General features: G+C 37.8%; 2 protein-coding genes across 3 annotated transcripts; both read right to left on the reverse strand.

Annotated features, from left to right (window-relative positions):
* Positions 1 to 231: 231 nt before the first annotated feature.
* Positions 232 to 15,369, reverse strand: LOC114537854 (kinesin-like protein KIF28P). 2 transcript variants are annotated; one of them, XM_028559074.1, is made up of 29 exons: positions 15,006 to 15,369; positions 12,769 to 12,963; positions 12,282 to 12,414; positions 11,837 to 11,916; positions 11,190 to 11,416; positions 10,928 to 11,035; positions 10,297 to 10,391; positions 9,962 to 9,997; positions 9,554 to 9,624; positions 9,382 to 9,442; positions 9,083 to 9,289; positions 8,882 to 8,928; positions 8,071 to 8,139; positions 7,849 to 7,951; positions 7,705 to 7,768; positions 6,849 to 6,977; positions 6,488 to 6,654; positions 6,045 to 6,130; positions 5,841 to 5,903; positions 5,284 to 5,502; positions 4,818 to 4,880; positions 4,545 to 4,625; positions 4,178 to 4,243; positions 3,597 to 3,719; positions 2,679 to 2,852; positions 2,461 to 2,547; positions 1,982 to 2,038; positions 1,454 to 1,676; positions 232 to 781 (listed from the first exon to the last, which is right to left on the reverse strand). In XM_028559074.1, the coding sequence occupies exons 1-28, from the start codon at positions 15,048 to 15,050 to the stop codon at positions 1,491 to 1,493; spliced, it is 3,042 nt and encodes a 1,013-aa protein (XP_028414875.1). In that variant the 5' UTR covers positions 15,051 to 15,369; the 3' UTR covers positions 232 to 781; positions 1,454 to 1,490. The 2 variants fall into 2 exon arrangements, with proteins under 2 accessions (XP_028414875.1, XP_028414801.1); XM_028559000.1 differs by having other exon boundaries at positions 233 to 1,676.
* Positions 15,370 to 18,255: 2,886 nt separating this feature from the next.
* LOC114516171 (prefoldin subunit 5-like) lies at positions 18,256 to 21,521 on the reverse strand. The gene is made up of 6 exons (XM_028535576.1): positions 21,427 to 21,521; positions 20,993 to 21,092; positions 20,789 to 20,820; positions 20,282 to 20,356; positions 19,040 to 19,145; positions 18,256 to 18,591 (listed from the first exon to the last, which is right to left on the reverse strand). Exons 1-6 carry the CDS (start codon positions 21,517 to 21,519, stop codon positions 18,518 to 18,520), a joined length of 480 nt encoding a protein of 159 aa, XP_028391377.1. The 5' UTR covers positions 21,520 to 21,521; the 3' UTR covers positions 18,256 to 18,517.
* Between the last annotated feature and the right edge of the window lie 393 nt (positions 21,522 to 21,914).

The following is a 21,914-nucleotide window of genomic DNA, read 5'->3' on the forward strand; positions in this document are numbered from 1 at the left end:
AGAAATAGCGTACTTGAGTTAGTGCAAATGCAAAGTTTGGCTGCGAAATTTTGTAAAATACGGAAAATATAGCCATGCGAAGTTGGCATATTTTGTACACTTTTGTATACTACGCGCGGAAACTACAAACTTCCGGCTGTAATACAAAAGTATACAAAAATCGACAACTTCGCATGGCTATATTTTCCATAATTTACATCAATTCGCAGCCAAACCTGGCAGTTTTACTAATTTTAGTAAGCTCTTTGGGAAAATGTCCTTTTTACTCCTGAGATAAGAAATTAGTCGAAAACGCAACTCGTCCATTGGGCTTGCCAAATTAAATATCGTAAAACATTTTATCTACCGTATTGTTGTAAAGCTGAACGGAGAATAATCAATTGGGGTTTTTCTTACTGTATATTTTACGTCAACGATAAAATAACATTAACTCCAGCTAAATCGTGGCAAACAATCACTGATCTGTCACGTGCAAATATATTAGCTACGAGTTGATCAATAAATAGTTGGAGAAAATCAATTACAATATTTCTATGCAGTACATATCAACATCCGCATGGATGGAACATGGATTGTAGCGATTATAATCATGATTATAAGCATGTGTTTAAAGGAACTGCCAAGTAAATCGATGAAGATTCTTCTATAATTAGGCATACGATGGAAGAGAGAAATTCAGTAGACGTACACAACATTCGGTTGCTTTTGCGCATGTTCCCATAAGCTGTTTTGTAATTAATCCTGTACCGATCATCTCCACACAGCTTCGTATAGCATATCCCTATATACAGGGTGTATAAAAAAGTGCAAACGCTGTAAGTAGATACTGCAAATAGCATTTCTACGCCAGTACAACTAATTATAATCTGGAATTTGAAAATATGTTTCATTCATTGTTATTCCAATAGCCAAATCAAAACTTCTTACAGTACGGACTCGGAGCATGATGAATTGTGTTTCACTGTAAAAATTAGCATGGAGCAATTATAGTACTAAATTATGCAATTTTTATAAATATCTGATTTCAAACTGTGCATTTTTTTCCTATACACCCTGTAGAGAACATGTTTAAAAAAATCGCGTGCCCTTTTCTGAGAATGAAAATCATTTCACAGACTATTGCCGCCCTTAACAGACTGCATGGAAAGATGTCAATTTTTCCTCGGTTTATTCGGTAGTCCCCGATCCTATAGCTTGTGATTCTAAACTATATACCGTATGTGGCTATATCAGTCATTGGCTATATACTGTAACTGTAATCGTCAGTACATGGGATTAAATATCTCAACAATTCAAAACGTTTGATGGGCAAATAATGCGGAATTAAGGTATCCTATGTGTCCTACATCTCACAGAAACGCTGGCTGTGTGAAAATACTTAAAATATGTACAAAGCTTCTGTGATAAAATGAAGACATGCGTGCAATTGTACAGGATATTGAACAATACGTACGCATATTATAATGTGCGGTGTGTTTTGTGGCGTCAAATTATAACACAGTGCAAGCTCGACTCCCATTTTGGCTTCGCGATCGTTCATCTTGTTGTTTTTGTGGTTGTTGTTGTTGTTTACTTCCTGCCGACGATGCGGATGATGCAGAAGAGTCGCGTCTGTGTTTATGTCCGTTTATCACTTTTGGTGGAGGATCTCCCAGCACCTTGCGTATGTCAGAGACCTGGCAAGGAAACAGAAGCCGCGGTAAAGTTAATTCGGTTAAAAAAAGCATTGATTTGTGCAATTCTTAGCCTGCGTACAAAGATCCTGGTTGAGGTTGGGAGTACCTCCGTCTTTTGGAGGATTTTCATTAGGCGTTTTCTGTTGGGGGCAACCGTTTTCTGTTGTTACCGAACAACGGTTCGGTATATAACCTGGATTAAACCCTTTAGAATTCCTAAATTGGGGATTCTCTTCAATAAATGTTTTCTCTGAAACTGTAGTTTTATACTTTCTAACTATAAGGGCAAACACACTAATTCCTACCTCGACTTCATGACCTCCTGTTTGTTCTTTCTGTTCACACAAACTTCGTATTTGTTGCTGTAGGAGAGAGAAAGTGTTGAACTGATAGTCCGCTTGCCAATTACAAGTTGCTGCAAGAATTTCCTTGTACAAATGATTTACAACACAGACTAACTGGTTAGTTTTCATGAGGATGAGTGTTTTAAAAATAGTTTAAAAGGAACATTTAGAGCGGAAAGGCACCGCATTTAGGTCCACTACAGGAATTAACTCTGAAGCTCGGTTAGTCGGAAACGTAAGTGCACGAGACCTAGCTTGTGTATGTAGAAACGTTTATTGTTTAGCGTAGCTAATAAACTTTTGTTCTTCAAATGCATGATGCGTATGTACGGGCAGGGAATTTCATTACTATAAAGGCGCGCCGGAAGTCTGGGACAAGCGGACATGGACAGAATTATTAACAATTCATTTCTCACAAAACAAGCTGAAAAAATACTCACAACTTTGTTTTCTAGTCTTTGCAAACGCTTCTGCATGGTTATCTGCTGAACTGCGTTGAATACAGCATTTTCAGTATACTTTTTATCCTAAAAAGTACAATCATTGCAAATACACCGAAGATGGATCTTCTATAAGTACTAAATGTCGACGACCGCTCGAAGCGGTTATTAGCCACCTTAATGTCGTTTAAATGCATGCCAGCGATACTGATACTTACACTGCGAACATTTCCAGCGGCAGAATCTTTCTTCATTGCCTCGGACATCACGATTGCTTTTGTAGTTTGATCTGGTTTGTTCGCCCTCTTTGCGGTTTTCTTTCCAATTGCCTTTTGCTTTCCCCAAACCTGTATTATTAGGGGCTTCTTCTCCGTCGTGATGAAGCTAACGAACTAAAAATTACAATTATAAAAACAAAAAGAAATTATTCAAAGTTCAGTCAGGACTTTTGTCTAACAGATTGTAAAATATCACAGAGTGACAGAACTTTAACACTTTGGGTACGATTCATGACATGAAACTTTCAAATCGGTGGTGAGTATACTCGTGATTTAGGAGCAAACTGATCGTATAAAACCTTGTATGATTAACAGCGAAAATGAACAAAAGTTTGACTGGCCATTGTCCGAATGCCTTGCTACAACCAGGGGCCAGTTATATAAAAGACTAGTTAACATTTAGCTGTAGTTAACGACAGAATTGGCCAATCAGGATAGTGTATTTCTGAGTTTACTTTCCAATGTAGTTAAAGAGTTTTATACAACCGGCCCCAGTACTATAAATGCTTTGCAGGGGATATACTATACTTATTTCACTGATACTGCACTTAAGATTTCAAGTCTCGAGTCCATGAGTCAACTATCGTTAATGCATGCTAAAGTGAACTGACTGTGTTCGGAGATTTTGACTGTAACTACAATTTAACTACATACAAAAGTTGTGGTCAACGATTTATTACATGCAGAACCGATAATAAAAGGTGGGGAAGCATGTTCCCGAATACCAATTCATTGGTAACAACGGTTTTAGCGGAGAACTGCAGTTATGCTACGCGGAATCGCTCCACCCAGCCTAAAAATGAGCAACGCACATGATGCCTCTAGAGGGTCACATGCAATATTTTGGAACATACGAACCTCTTTGGGGCAAGGATCAAAAGAAAATTTCTCCATGTGAAAGAAATCAGGATTCGTTGTACCAGCGATGCAGGTTGTTTCGTACTGTTTTGAATTGTACAATGAATATTTGCAGAAAACGTCCTGGAATAATAAGACATATTTTTTTTATCATTTTGTTCTCTTGACAGAAATTTCCGGATCCTGAATTCCGGCATCGTTTTTCTGAAGCATATTTTGGCTATGCGCGCAGGAGCGTCGTTTTCGAGCGTTTTCAAAATCGTTTTTGTCCATTTTATTGTTTCGACGCACTCTCTACACGATCCGAGGAAAATAATGCTTTATATTTCTATTTCAAATTGACGGTGTTTGAAACCGTTTTGGCATGAAAACGAATGCGCAAACGCTCGAAAACGGTTGGGCAAAACTAGTAGCATGCAGTTTATACAGTACTCAAGTCAAAAATCAATCGATCACACTAGTAGAATCCGGCTTACCATGCAACGGTAAAGTGAAAGCATGGATAATTAAATCACGTCATTTAACTATCCATGGTGAAAGTAAAGCTTTTTTGTTTCAAAAAAAAATTACGATGTACTTACTGTATATTTCTTTTCAATTCCTCGCGCATTTACAATTTTGACGACAAACTCCAGTTTTTTGCCAATCTAATTAGAAATTATTAATTAAGTAGATAAAAAATATTGCCTGCTTCAGGCTATTTCGTAAAACCTTCAGCTTGACTGCCCCAAAGTACATGTATGATTAGGCTATCTAATAAGTTTTATCAAATCGGTGCCATTCTAATTTATCTTTAGCTAGACGCGAAAACCCCCAGAAGTCTTTCGCTCTGTGTGGGCATTAACGTCGGTGCTTTCGTGTATGCCGCATGAAGACTTCTGGTATCATCTAATATTCTGTCCTACCTAGGAAGCCCCTACCGAGTAAATTATTTGAAAGTTCACTCACCATATTATTGGGACTCTCTATAAATATGTCATCACCTTCAGTTATTTCTTTTCCATCCTCTTTTAATGGTACTACTTCCATCTACAAAAATCCGAGAAACGATTACAACCGGGTCGAGTTTGTTGATTTACAAGCTACTGTAAGTCTAACAAGAAATATTTCACATCATCACCCCCCGTGAATTTGGTACATTGATAGTCAAGGGGGGTGGTTGATTAAATTCCTTTTCTTTTCACTACGTTCCAAGTCATAACCTGCAACACGCGTACTTACATTTAAATATCCAACATCTTTTCCTCGGTAATCGTTGATTGTTAACTGTTCTCTTATATCAATCTAGATTGGATATAATCGTGCATGTACTGTAACTAAAGGTCTGTTCACACGATCCAATTTTGTTGGATCCAATTCATTCCTGATGGACGTTTTATAGTCTGTTGTCTTGTAATGTATATCAGCAGCAAATCCACTGAAGCGAATCATTGAAAGCGTAGCCAGCCCGACAATTTAGTCATGCTATGCGAATGTGTATTTCCAGCGACACAGGTCTAGATGCCGTCCCACTCATGTGCCGAATCGTTCGTCCGTTGATTTTTTAATAAAATACATTACTTAGAATGGGGGGGGACTATTTATTTATTACCTTATTACCTTATTTCCTTATTGACAAAAATGTATTACCTTATTTCCGTTACATCTTATAAGTTTACTGGCACAAATACAGCCACGTGATACTTACCAAATAACCAATGGACTCTAGATACACTTCAACACAACCAATCATGACCTCCGTACTATCGGATTCGGTAAAGGGATCCCGTTCGTCGGGTAGTTCCCAATCCTCACCCTCCTCAAAATCTTGGTACATTTCTTGCATCAAATATTTCCTGTTGATAAACTTCGTTCTCGACCACATCCATTCCAAACCTGACTGAAGATTCTTCATGATTACGAACACCTAAATGGAAAGGAAATTTTGATAACCCGTAAATCATTAAAATTAAACATTCGACCCTTCGACGTATATATTACAACTAGTCATCTTCAGGAAAAATACATAATATGCTTTTTGTAAATGCCATATACAGTATTTCACACTCTGATGTCCAACGCGGTATACGAACATATCGCAACATCACAAGCATTGGATAAACTAGGTCTAGGATGGAGACGAAATAGCGACTGTATCCGTCATTCTCGTCCACTCAACCTATATGGAAACTATATGGACGAATCTTCTGCAACAACGCAAAATGAACTAAAAAGATCTTAGAATACACTAAGCTGATCACGAACCTCAGGATGTCCTGTGACGAGTCCTCTTGATTTGGGTGAAAGAACGCAGGCTTCAAATTTGACCTTTGAAAGAAATCGAATAAAAATATCAGTCGTGCGAATATTTCAAGAAGGAGTTGCTTCGTGTAAAGAACAAAAGTTTTATTTATACAAATGTTGGAATAAAGTCTTGTATTGGAATGTGGATATTATTAACAGAATTACTTTTTTGTCGAGTTCCTGACTAATAGCATTTGCTTCTTCAACCATGGGAAGGATGTCAAGTAGGTCCTCTTGAATAAGCAGTTCTTCTAAATGGGGAACATACAATCAATAATTGGTTGAGCCACTAGAATAGGCTGCTATACTCTGACCAGCAAAGTGGTCAAAAAGGCCTGTATGTATTCAATATCTAAATGTCATTAATAAAAATGTCTTCGTGTTCGTTATTTTTGACTTGAATGATATACGGGTAAAGGTATCATCCTCTTTTGGTTAAATGGAATTTCCTTCTGTTGACATGTTTCATTAACAAATCATGCTGCCCTCAAGAGGCTAAAGTTTACTGGAAAAGGATTGTCGAGATAAAACCACAAACATCGAAGGAAATTACTAAACAAAAGAAGGTTACTCCTTACACCGGGACCGTGCAACACAGTATTACATACCATTCGATTTATCGGTTCCCTTTTCAACATTAATTCCTGAATTTTGTGCGATCTCTTCCTGCGCCATTTCGTAATTAACGTCTTCAATTTCGGTGCCATTCTTTTTCGCCGTCTCTAGTTCTTGCGGGTGATAAAACACGTAGAGATGACTGGACCCAAACATTATCCTACAAAAAGGAATGACCAGATCAGATAAGCAATCTGTTTCCTATTATACGCAAATCTTACATTTACTTACTAGTCATTGCGACAAAATAAATAAAAAGGTTATTTTAAACTCGTTATAATCAATGCAAACTGAACGTATTACCCGATATAAGAATATACTTTAGACATTAAAATACAGAAAATAACTATTTACCTGTCATTGTGATGTAATGTTTCTTTTTCTGTCAATGGTTCTCCGTTTACCAGGACTTTAGAATTACCACATGACTGAATGCTTATCACATTTTCGTTATTGGATAGTATAGCATGCTCTTTTTGGATGCTGGTATAAAAGAAAAAAATTTAGTTACTTAAAGCTCATAGACATATTTTTTGTTATTTATTGAAACAAAATTCGCCAAGATATTTTAATGAATAAACATTTCCTGAATTTACACACAAACAATCAGAAAAAATGGCCTATTGTTTAGTAAGATTTAGTTTCCCTTGCCAGAAAGTAAATTCAGGAAGGGTATAACGATGAGAAAAAAGTCAATATATGACCGAAAGTTTGCACTAAAATTCTTCAGCTGTCTTTTAATTTGGTTGTAACGGATATTATCTATATAGAAAGGCAATCAGCAACGGATATTATATATATATATATATATATATATATATATATATATATATATATATATATATATATATATATATATATATATATATATATATATATATATATAGGAAGGCAATCAGATAACGGATGTTATCTATATAGGAAGGCAATCGGCAACGGATGTTATCCATATAGGAAGGCAATCGGTAACTGATATTATCTATATAGGAAGGCAATTGTAACGGATATTATCTATATAGGAAGGAAATCGGTAACGGGTATTATCTATATAGGAAGGAAATCAGTATCGGATATTATCTATATAGAAAGGCATGAACTGCACTGGGTTAGAAATAGAGATAGAGATGTTTCTGGACAATGCAAGACCATACGTTTTTGAAGTGGTTTTTGTTGTATAAAATGGCATACATAATGACTGAACTTTACTCACTTGAGACCAACTAAAGTTATATCTGGAGAGGGATCTGCCTTTTTGCTTCCAACACGAATTTCACCTGAGGACATAAAAAGATAACTTTGAATACTGGATTGAACGCAAGTGAAATCTCACAGAGCCTTGAAAGTTTGTATGAACCTTGTTGCAGAAGATAAACAATCATTCCAGACAGTTGTGGATCAGGGTTTAGATTCCAAATATGAGCAGTCGACTGTTGTTCTTTCTTTTTCGCTTGCTTAGTCTACAAAGCAGAATATTACGTATATGAAGAAGTGTCCCTAAGAACATGTGATCTAAGAACAAACATTCTGGGTTCAAGGTCAGAATGACACCTCGTTGAAAAAACCTCGCATGAAGTACCTCATGGAGACTCTCTGCCTCTTTTAGTTTAGACGTATTCACATCTTCGGCGTTTTCATCTTGCTTCATCTACGGGTTTATAAGGATAACGCAGAATCAATAGATACTCGATCGATTTAAAACAAACCTTTATTCCATGGGTGCCATACTCTTACTAATCGAGGCAGCATATCCTATGGCAGGCAATCCAAGGGGCGCTAGTGTCATTACTATATTAATATATTTTAGCTTCAGATATGAAGCTATCATATCTGGAGATAGGAAGAATATCTGGGGAGACGTCGCGATTGGGGGGTTCGCCCGGAGATGGGATTTTTATGTCATGGAGGAACGAAAGGCCTTGATGGCGGTGATGGCAGTTGCCATCTTGGAAGGCAATAATTAGGCACCAGTGCCAGCCCATTTCTATTATTTTGGTCTTTCTCGGTCGACGATTATACATTTAAAAAGACAATAGAAAGAGACTGCCACTCGTACCTAAATCGGCTTAAAATTACCGTCAGTTAACCGTCTTTACAGAGTTCACTGGCTGGACATCAGTAATGCGCAATCAAGGTACATTCATTTACATCGAGTCATCGATAGCGCTAAGATTCAGTTATAATAAAGAATCCATGAAACTTAAAAGACGAACTCCTATAACCATATGCGTGCGTGTCAGTTTTTATAACGCCCTTCAGCGATGAGTAGATTTTGGTTAAGAACGCGAATATAAGAGGGAATGTAAAAATCGCTTTGAAAATCCGCGCATGGGCACACACGTCATCTTTACGACAAAAGTATCACGACCAAAGGAAGAATTCTATTTTACCTGTTGTCTTATTTCATCCTCTATTTGCTTTCTAAGTTCATCAAGGTCTTAAAACAAAAATAACAACAACATTTTCATACTGAGATTCCACCACTTAATTCCACGCGTTAAGAATGACTATAACTAATGGTCCGTTCAGACAAAAAAATTACTCCTTTGCCAAAATGTCCGTTCCCAAGTCAAATACCAGATATAACTTACCTTCTTCTGACATTTTCTTTGAATCGTCAGCATCGTCGTCATCATCGTCGTCGTCATCAGCGGCTTTCATCGTGACGGCCTCTCCCGACTGGGCAGCCTTCAGCATTTTCATCAGTTTCTCGTTTTCCTCTTTCAGTTCACGGATAAGCTTCTCCGTTGGATCTTCATTCACTGTCGCTGTTGTCTTGATTTGTTTAGCGCGGTCAGCTAACATGAATCGATTAAATTTTATTTAGAACCGCCAATATATACCGCACACATCTTAACCGTTCACATTGTTATCAATCCCATATACATACCATATCTTAAGGTGGATAGCGTTTCGTCATAGTTGATATCTGCCGGGCTAATCGCAGCAATCTAGGAAAAGTAGTTTAACTGAGACCCCGTTGCCTTTGTTAAAAAGATGTAGAATTGCGTTGCGTTGTGTTTTTACAGAAAGCATGCACACTTGTGCGATTGAGACTATACCATAATTGTTTTGCTGTTGCCACCAAGAGCATTCTTCAGAAGTTTCGTGAGAACGGAGTTTCTGTATGGCACTTTAAAACACAAAGTACAAAACTATGAAAAATTTTGTCGTTTTAAGAAAAAGACCTTGATGCACATGCAGGCGATGTTTTGCGCACATTAATTAGGCACACAAAAATTAGGCCCTTCTCCTTATTCATAGAGAATTCAACAATCCAACAAAAGTTAAGAATTAATGAGTTCATAATGAATTACGTAAACAAAATTTAACAAAATTTTGTGGGAAACTGTAACCTTCCGACAAAATTCTGCCACCTTCCCCCCTTTCCCAAGTTTTTTATAGTATTCTTCAGACATTTCTGTAATGACAGAAATTCTCGTATTAGCATATAGGGATTAATGTATTACCTCTGACTTGCTTTCCTCCCGACTTCTCAGCGAGGGCTAAAAGATTTGAAAGACACACGTTGTCATCAGTATTTGACCAAAACATGGACATGCACAAGGCATAGAAAAGCACGCATATATAATTAATTAAGGCCCGTGTAAAGTTGCGATTTTATGTGCGATGTTCTTCTTTTGACGCATGTGAATGAGTAATTAGTTATACGATGCTCTGATGTATAAGAGTTGTTATTTGAACAACAGTAACAAATTTAGCTACTTGTTCATAGCCATCAAAAGAAGAGAATCGCACATTAAATGGCAGCAAAAATTGCAAGAGTAAACGAGCCTTTATATACCTGCAATAACATTTCCCAAAGATGACAAGGACTGGTTTATCGCGGCACCTTCCTTCAACCGATCACCCGTGGCACCAGTAGATTCAGCGCGCTCACTGAAACGGAAAAGTAAGCATCATATTAGAATCATGCTAAACGTACGGTATTTTTATTCCATTTAGATACATGTACCTTTTTGCCCATTTATCCTTAAATTGTACGCATTGAGGGATGCAGTATTGAGGGTTTTGTGTGCTTACTGATTATCAAGGCACAGCAATAAAAGTCAACACTGTTATACGGTATTTCTACAGTGTTGCAATAATGAGTGTGATGTGAACTTTTGCGTCTCATCACAACAGTGAAACTTTTTTGCCGGTGAAATGGTGTGAAAGCAGATTGTGAACTTCATCTATAGCCAGGAGAATAGATTGCCCGCAATTTTGGACTATATTACTAAAATTAATTGCTTATAACGTAGCTCATTTAGTTAGCCCTACTGTATCTCTCATACAAAGTAGTCTCGACACAAAAACACTCCTAGAAGCTTGGCTTCCTTGGGTTGATTACTGTAACAGGTGATGGGTTGATATAAGATCCACAGTGCGTACTCCAGATATGTATAATGTATACAGAGCTCATTGGATGATACCTTCCTGCCAGATCGACAAGATTAATTACTGCCGTTTTCGCCGTTTCCTGTCCAGCATCGTTTTTCTGTTTCTGTATAAACGTTATTCCCACGATTGTGTGAGCTCGACTAAAATAAAATGAGCAAAGACATGAATTTTGCGGACCAAAGAATGTAAGGAAACCTTTTTCTCCTTAAATCCCACCTCATTCTTTCTATCTATAAAAATCACCCCTGTTCCCCCCCCCCTGTCAAAGACGCCCCAAGTTGAATGGTACGATACCTGCTCGTTGCATTCATATTAGTCGCAGCAACGGTTCTATTCTGCGTTCCTTCCTCCATTCTGTCCTCGATATCGTCATAACTCACGACTGGCAGGACCTTCAATCCTTGAGCGTAAAAGCCTTTCTTTGGATGTTGCCGGATTTTGAGTCCGCCTTTTTTGTTGCTGCTTGGATTTAACAAATCTCGGACCTGTTCGTTATAGATCTCCAGCATACTGAATTGGACCTAATATAAATAGTCACATCCACGTTACTGCGGTGTGGTGTGGTGTGGTGTGGTGTGGTGTGGTGTAGTGTAGTGTAGAGTAGTGTGGCTGTGTGTGTGTAGTGTAGTGTAGTGTGGCGTGGCGTGGTGTGGTGTAGCGTAGCGTAGTGTAGTGTAGTGTAGTGTAGTGTAGTGTAGTGTAGTGTAGTGTAGGGTAGTGTAGTGTAGTGTAGTGCAGTGCAGTGCAGTGCAGTGCAGTGCAGTAGTGCAGTAGTGCAGTGCATGCAATGTAGTGTAGTGTAGTGTTAACTAAATAAGCAGTTTTCCCTGTTAAAGTGCGGTTACTGAGACGTAGAAGACTACTCTATCCGTTTAATAAGCCCAATTCCTCTGTGAAATTTTTTCGCTGCGAAAATATCTCTCCTCATCTGTGTTACTAACCTCGTACTGAGCAGCTGTTCCTGCAGCTTGCTTTTCTTTGATTCGTGAAAAAATCTCTTCGCAAAATACGGGAACGATACCTTAACATCGAATTCATAAATTTGATATATGGAGTCCCTGAACTATAAACTATAAATTCATATACTGGACAGCACCCTATTGGCCTCCTCCCCCTCCACCCTTATTATGCAATATGTCATTTCTACGTCATCCCCGCGGCCCCTCCTCAAGCCCAATTAAGACAAACTCAAACCTCTCTCCCTGTGAGAGGTTTTGACCAGCTGCAGACAATCATCCTTAGATGCACCCTTAGATTGGTAATATCAAGCTATCGTGCATAATACTTTTTTGCAAGATGACATTGGAACATCCGGAGAAACAGGGGGGTTGCTAGGTATTTTTTGTACTCGATATAGAACGGCGTGGAGTAGAGAAGTGTTCACACCTCTGTTTGGACCATAACCAACAATGGACCAAGATTTTCCCGAGCCTGTCTGGCCATAAGCAAACAATGATGTGTTATAACCAGACCACGCATTGTCTAGCACCAATTTGCCAAGATCATTGTAAACTTTCATCTAAATACAAAAACGAATTTTGAAAACGTCAAAAGCACTAACGTACGCCGTCCAACGTCAAGTTAAGAACATTTTCTACTCTTTTGAAAGAAGTTTATGCACTCTGAGACGAGTATATACAGGGACAGGGTGTAAAAAAAAAACTGCAAAACACTTAATATTCATATATGTTCGCTTCTATTCAATAACAAAAGATCGTAGGCCCTAGGAATTATTAGGGTGGCGTTTTCTTATACACCCTGCATGTATACTGATGTACCTGGGGGCGCAAAAAAGTTCAGACGTTTGATTTATTAGAGAGAAAACTACTTACTGCCCCATTTTGAGCGCATTGCATGAATTGTACTACTCTACCTGATCAGCATAATGTGGTACAGTCGGCTTCAGATATCCATCATCGTTCTTTTCGAAGCCATCGTGCGACCAATAGCTGTAATCAAATGTGAACTTGCGTGGTGGGTCATTTGGAGCTGCTGGATCTGTGATTTCGGTGGTCGGGCCATTCATCTGAATGATAAGCGTCGAATTTCGTGCTTTTTCCCGTTTATTGTGAGAAATGTTAAGGAAATATAAACATTTGACGCCAGGTATCGCACACACCCTATTCCCAAACCATATAGAAGTGAAATATGTGTGCTTTTTCAGTTTAGTTTTAGCTGACTGAAAAGCTTTTAGCTTATCACAACATCTATCAATCAATCACATGTCCATCTACCCACACATCTGATGACATCTCTATACTTCCTTATCAATTGGTCATTACCGTTATGGGCATGATGCTATCAGCAAATATTAATTAGCAGGGAAATTAATGTACTGCATGTGCATCAAAACACAAAAAACATTACAGAGTCCCAGTCCAAGGGCAGGTCTAATGAGGAAAAGCACAAGATTGAAAAACCTTGATCCTCGATCACCTTGACCTGTAAATTAGTGCAATGTGACACATTTTAACTACACAGACCTATCTGACATGCTTTAATTAAAATGGCTGTCTACTAACATTATCTCACAATACAGGGTGTCCCAAAAAAGTCCCCCCTATTGAAATGAAGCTTTGGTTGGAATTTGAATGCATGATCAATGCAGTAATGTATAAATAGCATAGTTATTAGGTTGAGGCATTCAAATAAAGCATCTTGCTTTCAATTGGGTTTATCATAATATCCAGGCAATCAGATTCTAACAAAGGCTTGATTTCAATAAGTTGTATATCACATTTTATTATTTAGACATATTTTCCATGATGAAAATATTTTCCATAATAAAATATGTAATGTGCGTATTTCCTTGCACAACTATAGCATGTTTTCCCACTTTATTTTGTTTCATTATTGTGTTTCTTTCCATTCTGCGAATGAGTGAGATATTGTTTTTGACACAAGAACATAAAATCCATATTTTCGAGCGAACCGTGTAATATATCTTATATTTATAGAATAGTTTGAAATCTATATATACCATCTGCAGAACATAGCCGATTTATGTCTGATCAAAAGTGTCAAACTATCAAGATTAACCTCATTTATCTGCATGTCAGTCACAAATGAAGATAGTTTTAGAGAAACTGATGCTTTATATAGTTCATTGATCTAATTGCATGACCACCCTGCCAAATAATTAAACTTGATAGATCCATTTGTATGATGCTCAGGTTTATAGTAAAGAGCTTTCTGCTAAAATTATACTCAGATTATAATGGCTGTAATAGTAACTGGACAATCTTTATTAGAAAATACTAATAACTCATGTAAATATAAGAGGTATCCTTTGCCTTCTGCCTCTCTATCATGGTTGTAGATATAATAATAATAACATGCCATACTTTCCATTTTGTAATTAAAATTCACTAATGTAGAGGTTTAAAGGGATTGACATGAGAATTAAGGTTTGAGGTACATCATTAATCTCCTAAGAGTTTGCAATTGACTGTTAAATTAAGATTACTATACATTTCATGCTTGTCACTTGCATATTGCTAGATGTTAATGATGAATAATGGCAGTGTATTATGTCAGAATGATGTTTTCAACATATTCAATTTTATCATAATGGTACATCTCAGCCTGCTGAAAAAATTACTGTGCACAGAGATGCCAAGTACTAGTGTTAAAACATTATAGGATTAGTGTTGCAGAAGGCTTAATCTTTGTATGACATAGCTGAATTGTTAAAAGTAAAACTATAAATTCCCTATCTTCAGCAAAACATGCGACTATATTATATTAAATATGCAAAATTCTATATCTAATAATGTGGGCAGCAAGTCCTGTTTATAAATTTAATACAGTTATGGCCTGTATTTACAAAATACATTTGGTACGAAAACATAGCAAAATAAGTAGGACAATTTCGCCTCGAATGTTGTCAGAGACACTGGCAATTTTGCGCAAGAATTTAGACATGATTTCTGCAACTATAGGATACAGATTGCTCGCAGTTGACAACTTCACAATAGGGGGTTGAACTTGATTTGAATTTGTAGTAATTTCTACACGGTTGTACGTAATATTAAATTCGATGAGCTTATACGTCCCATTAGGTCCTAAAAGGTTGACTTCACCAGCAATAATAAGAACATTAAAGGATATAAATGGACGAACTCGCACGGCGACCTTTACACTTTCCTCTGTCATGTTGAACCTGAAATTTTTAAACGCTGCCTGGATGTAGTAAATTAATATTAGAGTTTATGTAGTTGAGATGAAAGTCCAGCCTGTCCAGGTGATACTCAAGTTTATATATTTCCGTCTTGTATAGCGTAAAGCGTATACCACCGCACGAACGAATGTGTCCAATGATGGTCCAAAATAGCCTCCGATCTAAGAGTTTCCCATCTTTCCGCGATTTGTAGATACTTGTAGTTGCGTTAAATTTTGAGGCTTATCGAACTTATCACAGCTCGGTATCGTCTGTCACCTAATGTGGCGTTTCGTTGCTACGTTTACCGGTAACCGTAACAACAAGCTGTTGTTTACATTCAGACAATAGTTTACTATAGATACACAGACTATACATGCTCGAAAATTTAGGCTGTATGTATATATTATTTATACACCGCATGCTGGCAAAAATTACCTAAGCATTTGTCAATTGTAATTTGTAAATTTTGTACTGAAATAAAAACGACGAAACGTCGTTGATTCAACTCAGTGCAGGTCGAAATTGAAAAAAAATGTTCGAAAAGCAATAAAAATCTAAATTAATATTGATCATACAATTAAACCCTAAGATCGTGGGCTAGCCGATTTGTTTGACAATAATTCTAAACGCCTTTGGAGTTTGGACAGCAGCAGCAGCAGCTGTCGCTCTCGGACACTCTAACCAAGAAGACAAAAAACATCGTCCCCAAATTTCATAGTTGATACACTGGAATATTAGAGGACAAAAAGTGTAGACATTATTTAAAGGGCAAAGGCAAGCTTCGAGTCAACTAATTATGCAAAAATTTAGCATTTACATCGTTCCGACTTTAAATCGGATTAAACCTAATTCATATTGTGTGTTTTGGGTGCACCTAAATGGTCGGAAAACCGGGCGGTTCTTCGAAAATGGTGTGATATACTTCGGTCGTATAGACTTTAAAACTCTTTCTCAACAATGTTGATCACGAGTTTGAAAATTGATTTTCTGCGGTCATAAGCCCAACACTAGCTAGGGTCAGTTCACACACAGTTAGTGGACTCACACGATCCAATTTTGTCTAATTCACTTTTGATGTATGGAACGTAGTCTGTTATTGATAAAGTAGTACTGCATTGCCATTGGCTTTGGTTGAATAGAAGTGAATTGGTCCGACAAAATTGGAGAGAACAGACTTTAGGCTTTTCGAGTTTTGGCAGATGGCATAAGCATCGGTAAGTAAACACTAAACAGCACGAAGTTTGCCGCAAGAATGACGAATTGAGTTTGCGTACTCAGAAGTCACTGCTAAAGCGCCCCATTAGTGTAACGTCTAGCTATCGAACGTCGTTCGGAACATATAGAAGACGTTTTAAATCTCGGTCGAAATCGCTTTTTTTTATCAGAATAAAACTCTTTTTAAATAAGAAATATGTCAAAACTGGCTTTAATTTATTCATAATTACTAAAAAACCAATATATTAACACGAGATTATTTAAAATGCAACAACACTCCTTCAACCTGCTGATCGACCACCGCTTCTCTCAATGCCTCGGCATTGCCGACAAATTAAATTGCTATTGGCGTAGTACGGCTTGGGCGGCAATTATATTATTCTGTTTCTCAGCTCTCCCACGTCATGACAGATAAGCTCTACAGGTGACCGAGTTTAACAGGAGGCGTGGTGTAAACTTTGCTCTTTGAGATCCCCATTGAAACTCACAAGGAGTTAGGTCTTAGGATCGCCAGGACTCTACTGCGTGATCGTACTAGGAGATGAACAAATCACTCTCGTGAAGGATCACGGGCTGAATTAATCATTGGGCGAACTGTCAAACCACCATCTTACACCCACAAAAGATTTCGAAAAATCCATCTATTTGCCACTGTATTCGCTGCTTGAGTTCGAGGTGCTACCAGCCACCACGTGGTGCCACGTAGTAGTTCTTATCATCTGCAGATAATTCAAGCCATTGATATTTCGGGTAATGAAAATGGTCCAATTATCTAATCATTGCTTCACTCTAGTCTTTACGGCCATTCGATTTGCAACGAACACCACATTAGGTAGACAGAGGCAGTACACGGGTCTTTCATGATATAAAAAATACGGTCGCTAGTATCGAGTAATCAAATCTACGCCGCGGACGTTACCGTCGCTAGGGTAAAACACAACAACTAGTGTAAATAAACGGATCTTACTTTGTTTTGGATACGTCCCAAGATCTAATCCGAGGTGAATATTAACACCTAGACTCATACCCCGAATTAGCGAATTTTAACGAGCTGTAAATGGTATAGAACGAATCAGAAAAACAACAGCAGTATTTTCATTGAATTGTGCGCATGCCTGATTTTCCAACATTCCCTCTACACGGTAATGTTATTGCAGTGACTACCATTTGCCTGAAAACCCACCCATGGGGTTGGGGTGAAAATAAAGTGTACGCTGTTATAAAATAATGAGAGCACTAGAAGATCACTTTGGTCGGAAACTTTGATGTGAATGTCCTCGCTAAGTCTATTGCATATTTTTGCTTTAAGAAGCCGAGAAACTTTGCACCTTCTGAGTGGGCCTTCTGAAGCTGTTCTCGAACAAGTATGTCACGCATAGATCAAAACCACTTTGCGACCGGCTCATCGTTGATGAAATTTAATACACCGAATTCAATGAAGGAAAACATTAAAGGCGCGCAATAGATGATGGGTTATTTTACGACTAGGCAACACAAACAAAGAAAATGAAATTTCATTTTATGGGCGGGTTATGATGGAGCGACCCAACGCTGAAGTGACTCATTAATTCAGTCTATTAGATGCTATTGGATGAGTGCTTCATTACACAGAAAGTACAATGCCGAAAATGTGCATAAATTGTCATAGACGGAACAGAACATAGGACGATTTTTGTGCTTTCGCAGAAACATTGTTTCCTGCAAACTGTTGCAGAAACATTGTTTCCTGCAAACGTTTCGTGCAGTGGCGTAAGGGAGACGATAATTGGGGGGGGGGCACATATTCATTTATTCATATTGTGCAAGATTAATTTCTTTTCAATTTTCAAATTCATTGACTTTACAGGTCTGTTAACATGAATATATGAAAATGTGATCAATACCCCCCTCCCTCCCCATATTATCACTGGTTTCGTGTCATGTTTCCTATGATGATCCAACACTACGAAAATATGTCAACAAAAATTACAGTTTGAAAGCATGTTGAAATGTTTCTGTATTTGATAGGAAACATTTTAGCTTCCTGAAGATCAAGTTTTGTTTCCGAAATGATGTTTCGACGAGGGGGCAAACAGGGAAACATTTGGGGAGTTATCGCGAGCCACAAATGCTTCCGCAACAATGTTTCAATGGGCTTTATATTCATCTTGAGTCACGTTATCGTACTCGGTAAGTCCTTGAAACAAGCCCGCAAGAGGCCTAAGAAGTAGTTTTCATAATTATGCTTTTATGTTACGTTATGTTTTTATGCCTTTGCTATTGGCACCTGATTCGTCATCTGAGCTGCTTTCACTTTAGCAGACATCGTGTCTATGACGGCTGAAAAAGAAAAGAAAAACACTTTAGTTTAAGGGTAAAGTACAGTCAACCTTGTACCCAGGACAGCCGGTCCATAATGTAAACGAATAGCCATATTTCTTAAGAACTAACCACTGATACAACGATGTTTATATGACGCTATACGGAAGGTTCACACAGAACGTTACGTACGTCGGACAAATCAAAAAGTTGTATAAGAATTTTATGTGGTTGTGCGGGATAACGATCAAGGTCCCTCTGATCTGGGATACCAGCCAGAAATATCACAATAAACATGTATTTGAGTTGAAGATGACTATTATTTTGTAACCGATTTTAATCAATTATTTTTCAGATTACTTTCTAGGGCTGTAAACCAACGGGCCCAAAACAGGTCACATCCACTCATGAACGCGGCTTGAATATTGACAGAATATTATCGCATTTTAATCAAAATCGAGTTTACTACCTTGTCGTATTCTGTGCTTTTCGATTAGTCCTGGTTGAATTTTTTCAATCTGTTTGGTAAGGTATTCTATTTTTCTTTCAAAGTATTTTTCAGCTCCTTCCAAAGACTGCGAAGTGAACAATGCAAAACAAAAAATCATTGGCAACGAATGAAATACCAAACCACAGACACAGAACCTAGCTTGGAGGAACACCCATGGAGGATGGCTATTCTTTTGTTCGCACGACCTAATTTTGTGAATTCGGATGGGCATAGCAAGCGCGTTCGAGGATAGGATGTTGCCAGGGCTCTAACATATATATATATATAAGCGCCCTGAATGTAACACTTTATAACGCAGGCTTTAGTCTATAAAGAACTTCCCAATTATGTCCGCGATTATGTACGTCTCGATTCGTATCAAGCAGTTGGCAAGTTCGGGTCGAAAGAACGAGTCATAAACACTATTCACTATTGTTACAAAAAGCCAATCACAAAACGCGATCGTAGTAGGTAGATATACCCACTGGCAAGTTTTCGTCTGACAAATAATCTTATAGGTTAGTCGTATCGTGCATAATAGCCATAGGACCTGTTTATATAGAGCGAGTTATCCCGGCTAGGCGAGGTGAAAACTGCATATAATGAAAGACTAATCTGGTTAAGCCTTTGGTCTTATGCGCTTTTTATACCTCGTCTAGCCGGGATAACTCGCTCTATATAAACAGGCTCTAACTAAGGGCACTCAGGCTGCTGTCAGGCTGTCGAGAACGTCTACGCAAAATACTCGACGGAACAAATACGCAAAACAGGAGAAAACAGGAGAAGACAAAAAAGTGCATTTACTGAAAAGATTGCGTTAAAGAAACCGAGCAGCGAAAGATTCAATTTTTATTTTCTGGGTGAAAAAACAAGATTGTTAACATCATCACGTAGCATTGCACTCACGCAAGTGCAGTGCCAGCTGTGTCGAGTTTGCAGTTGAATCTAATGAAAACCTCCAATTGAATCTCTGACAGTTTGTTGAGTTCTTAACAATAATCACATCTCGGATGATGTTGAAACACTTCTACCTCTCAAAGTCTCACGTATTGTGTGAACAACCGCCGAAAAAAAATTCTAGGCTTCCAAAAAATAGTTGCGTGTAAAAGTACTAAATTCGAGAAATATATCAAAGTATATTATTGGCAACCTTTTTCCGAAAAATGTGGTGTTAGGAAGGAATGCAATACATGGAATACTGTAGGATTACTTTTAAAGTACCTTGCTTGCAAAATAGCCAGTACCAATATCAACTAAAACATTATCAGTCCCCTCTAAATGTCCCGGAGCATAGAGCTGAGATGTGTTAAGGAAAAATTCACCTAATGGAAAATTTGAAGAAGCATACTATTATGAGGATCATAGTCTCAAAATATGTATTGTGAAATGCTCACCTCCACCAGTCAGCAAGCACTATGCCCTCACTTCAATATCTTTAAGGACTATTAGAAACTTCCACAAAAGACAAAAATATTGACACTATACAATCTTTTTTATCAGGATGCTTTGCCAAAATTTTAATAAGGGCCTCTCCAATATACATCACCAGCAGGATAACAAACACCGACATGGTGTTAACCCCCAATACAAACAACATATCTGTTGACCGGAGATTTGTTGAGTCAGTAACAAAATATACTTTAAACTAAATGCTAGAATGGCTGATTTTTAAACGTTTGTACAGGAATACCAACTCAAAAAGTTAGTCAACATGTTAACAAAGGATACAGATGCAGTCAAAGGTACCAACACTTCAGTACCTATATGTAAAAAGACAATAATCATGTATCTTGAACAGCCTTTCTTTCAATGCCTCCCCCTCCTTCCAGTCATTATCTATAGTAACCTGAGAGCTTAAATTATGAAGTTATAGGTCTAGTTTCAAAATACAACTTATTCCTCTTTTTGTATACAGATACTCCTACAACATACCTTTCTTTTCATGAAGCTTCTTAATGGCTTCCCTTGAGTCAACAAACTTCTGCTGAGCAATTTTCAGCTGACTTGCTGATTCTGATAGAATCCTTATCTCCTAAAATTTAAAGATGCACAACAAATAACATTGTACTCACCCATAGGTGGCCCAACTAAGGTGGGGTGCCAAAGGCAATGGATGAACTTAAGATTTAACAACGGACAAAAAATCGTGAACTTCTTACAATTTTATTTCAAATTCTCATCTACGTATGCAAAAATGTAAGCATTTATACAGTAATATATATACGGTACCACAGGTCCACACTCCACAGTGGTATTTCACTTTCACCCAAAATTTCAATAATGAAATATCTATTTCATATTATTGTCCACAGAAAATGAAGAAAATAAAGCACAGAAAGAACGTTCAAAAACTATAGAACAAATACCTCGTCAAGTACAGCTTTGAAGTTGTCCAGCTGAGGTAGAGGAAGCCGAGATAATTCCACAGATTGTGGCCCTGCCGTTATTGTGGACGCCATCTTGTTTTAACCAGTGGGTAAAATTGCCGGGGAGCGAAAGCCCTATTATCTAACTAACTCCGGCCATCCATCAATTATGTAAATTCCTGCCCTACCTAATGTACATGTAATTGTTAGTCCTACAGACCAATGAGAGAATCCTGTCAGTGGCAAGTAAAAAATTGCACTCGTATCCAGGGTCTTTCGGCCAAAATTGAGTGTGAAAGATTTAAAAGTTACGATTGTGATCTCTCAACACCGATTTTCGATTCTGATAGGCCTTAACATGCAACCTCTGCTCTGTGGGTTATTCAAAGTTCGAAAAGCCTGGTCATTCTGGTTTTTATCAACGTAATTCGTACCATACTCCAACGATTTACTCTGATGCAGCATTAACCAACGGCCAAGCAAATCAT

The sequence above is a fragment of the Dendronephthya gigantea genome, unplaced genomic scaffold (genome assembly GCF_004324835.1).
Source record: "Dendronephthya gigantea isolate DGI-Jeju-01 unplaced genomic scaffold, DenGig_1.0 000000F, whole genome shotgun sequence".
Lineage (NCBI taxonomy): Eukaryota > Metazoa > Cnidaria > Anthozoa > Malacalcyonacea > Nephtheidae > Dendronephthya > Dendronephthya gigantea.

Bases quoted from the DNA above. Each gene is read 5' to 3' on its own strand.
- LOC114537854 (XM_028559074.1), bottom strand. From the start codon at position 15,050: ATGACAGAGGAAAGTGTAAAGGTCGCCGTGCGAGTTCGTCCATTT. The intron at 11,417-11,836 runs GTTAGTAACACA...TATTTATATTAG, and splicing joins GAACAGCTGCTCAGTACGAG to GTCCAATTCAGTATGCTGGA. The intron at 5,503-5,840 runs GTTCGTGATCAG...CTTTCCATTTAG, and splicing joins TCGTCACAGGACATCCTGAG to GTGTTCGTAATCATGAAGAA.
- LOC114516171 (XM_028535576.1), bottom strand. From the start codon at position 21,519: ATGGCGTCCACAATAACGGCAGGGCCACAATCTGTGGAATTATCTCGG. The intron at 21,093-21,426 runs GTATTTGTTCTA...TTTAAATTTTAG, and splicing joins TCAAAGCTGTACTTGACGAG to GAGATAAGGATTCTATCAGA. The intron at 18,592-19,039 runs GTAGTAAACTCG...TTTCTTTTTCAG, and splicing joins AAAGCACAGAATACGACAAG to CCGTCATAGACACGATGTCT.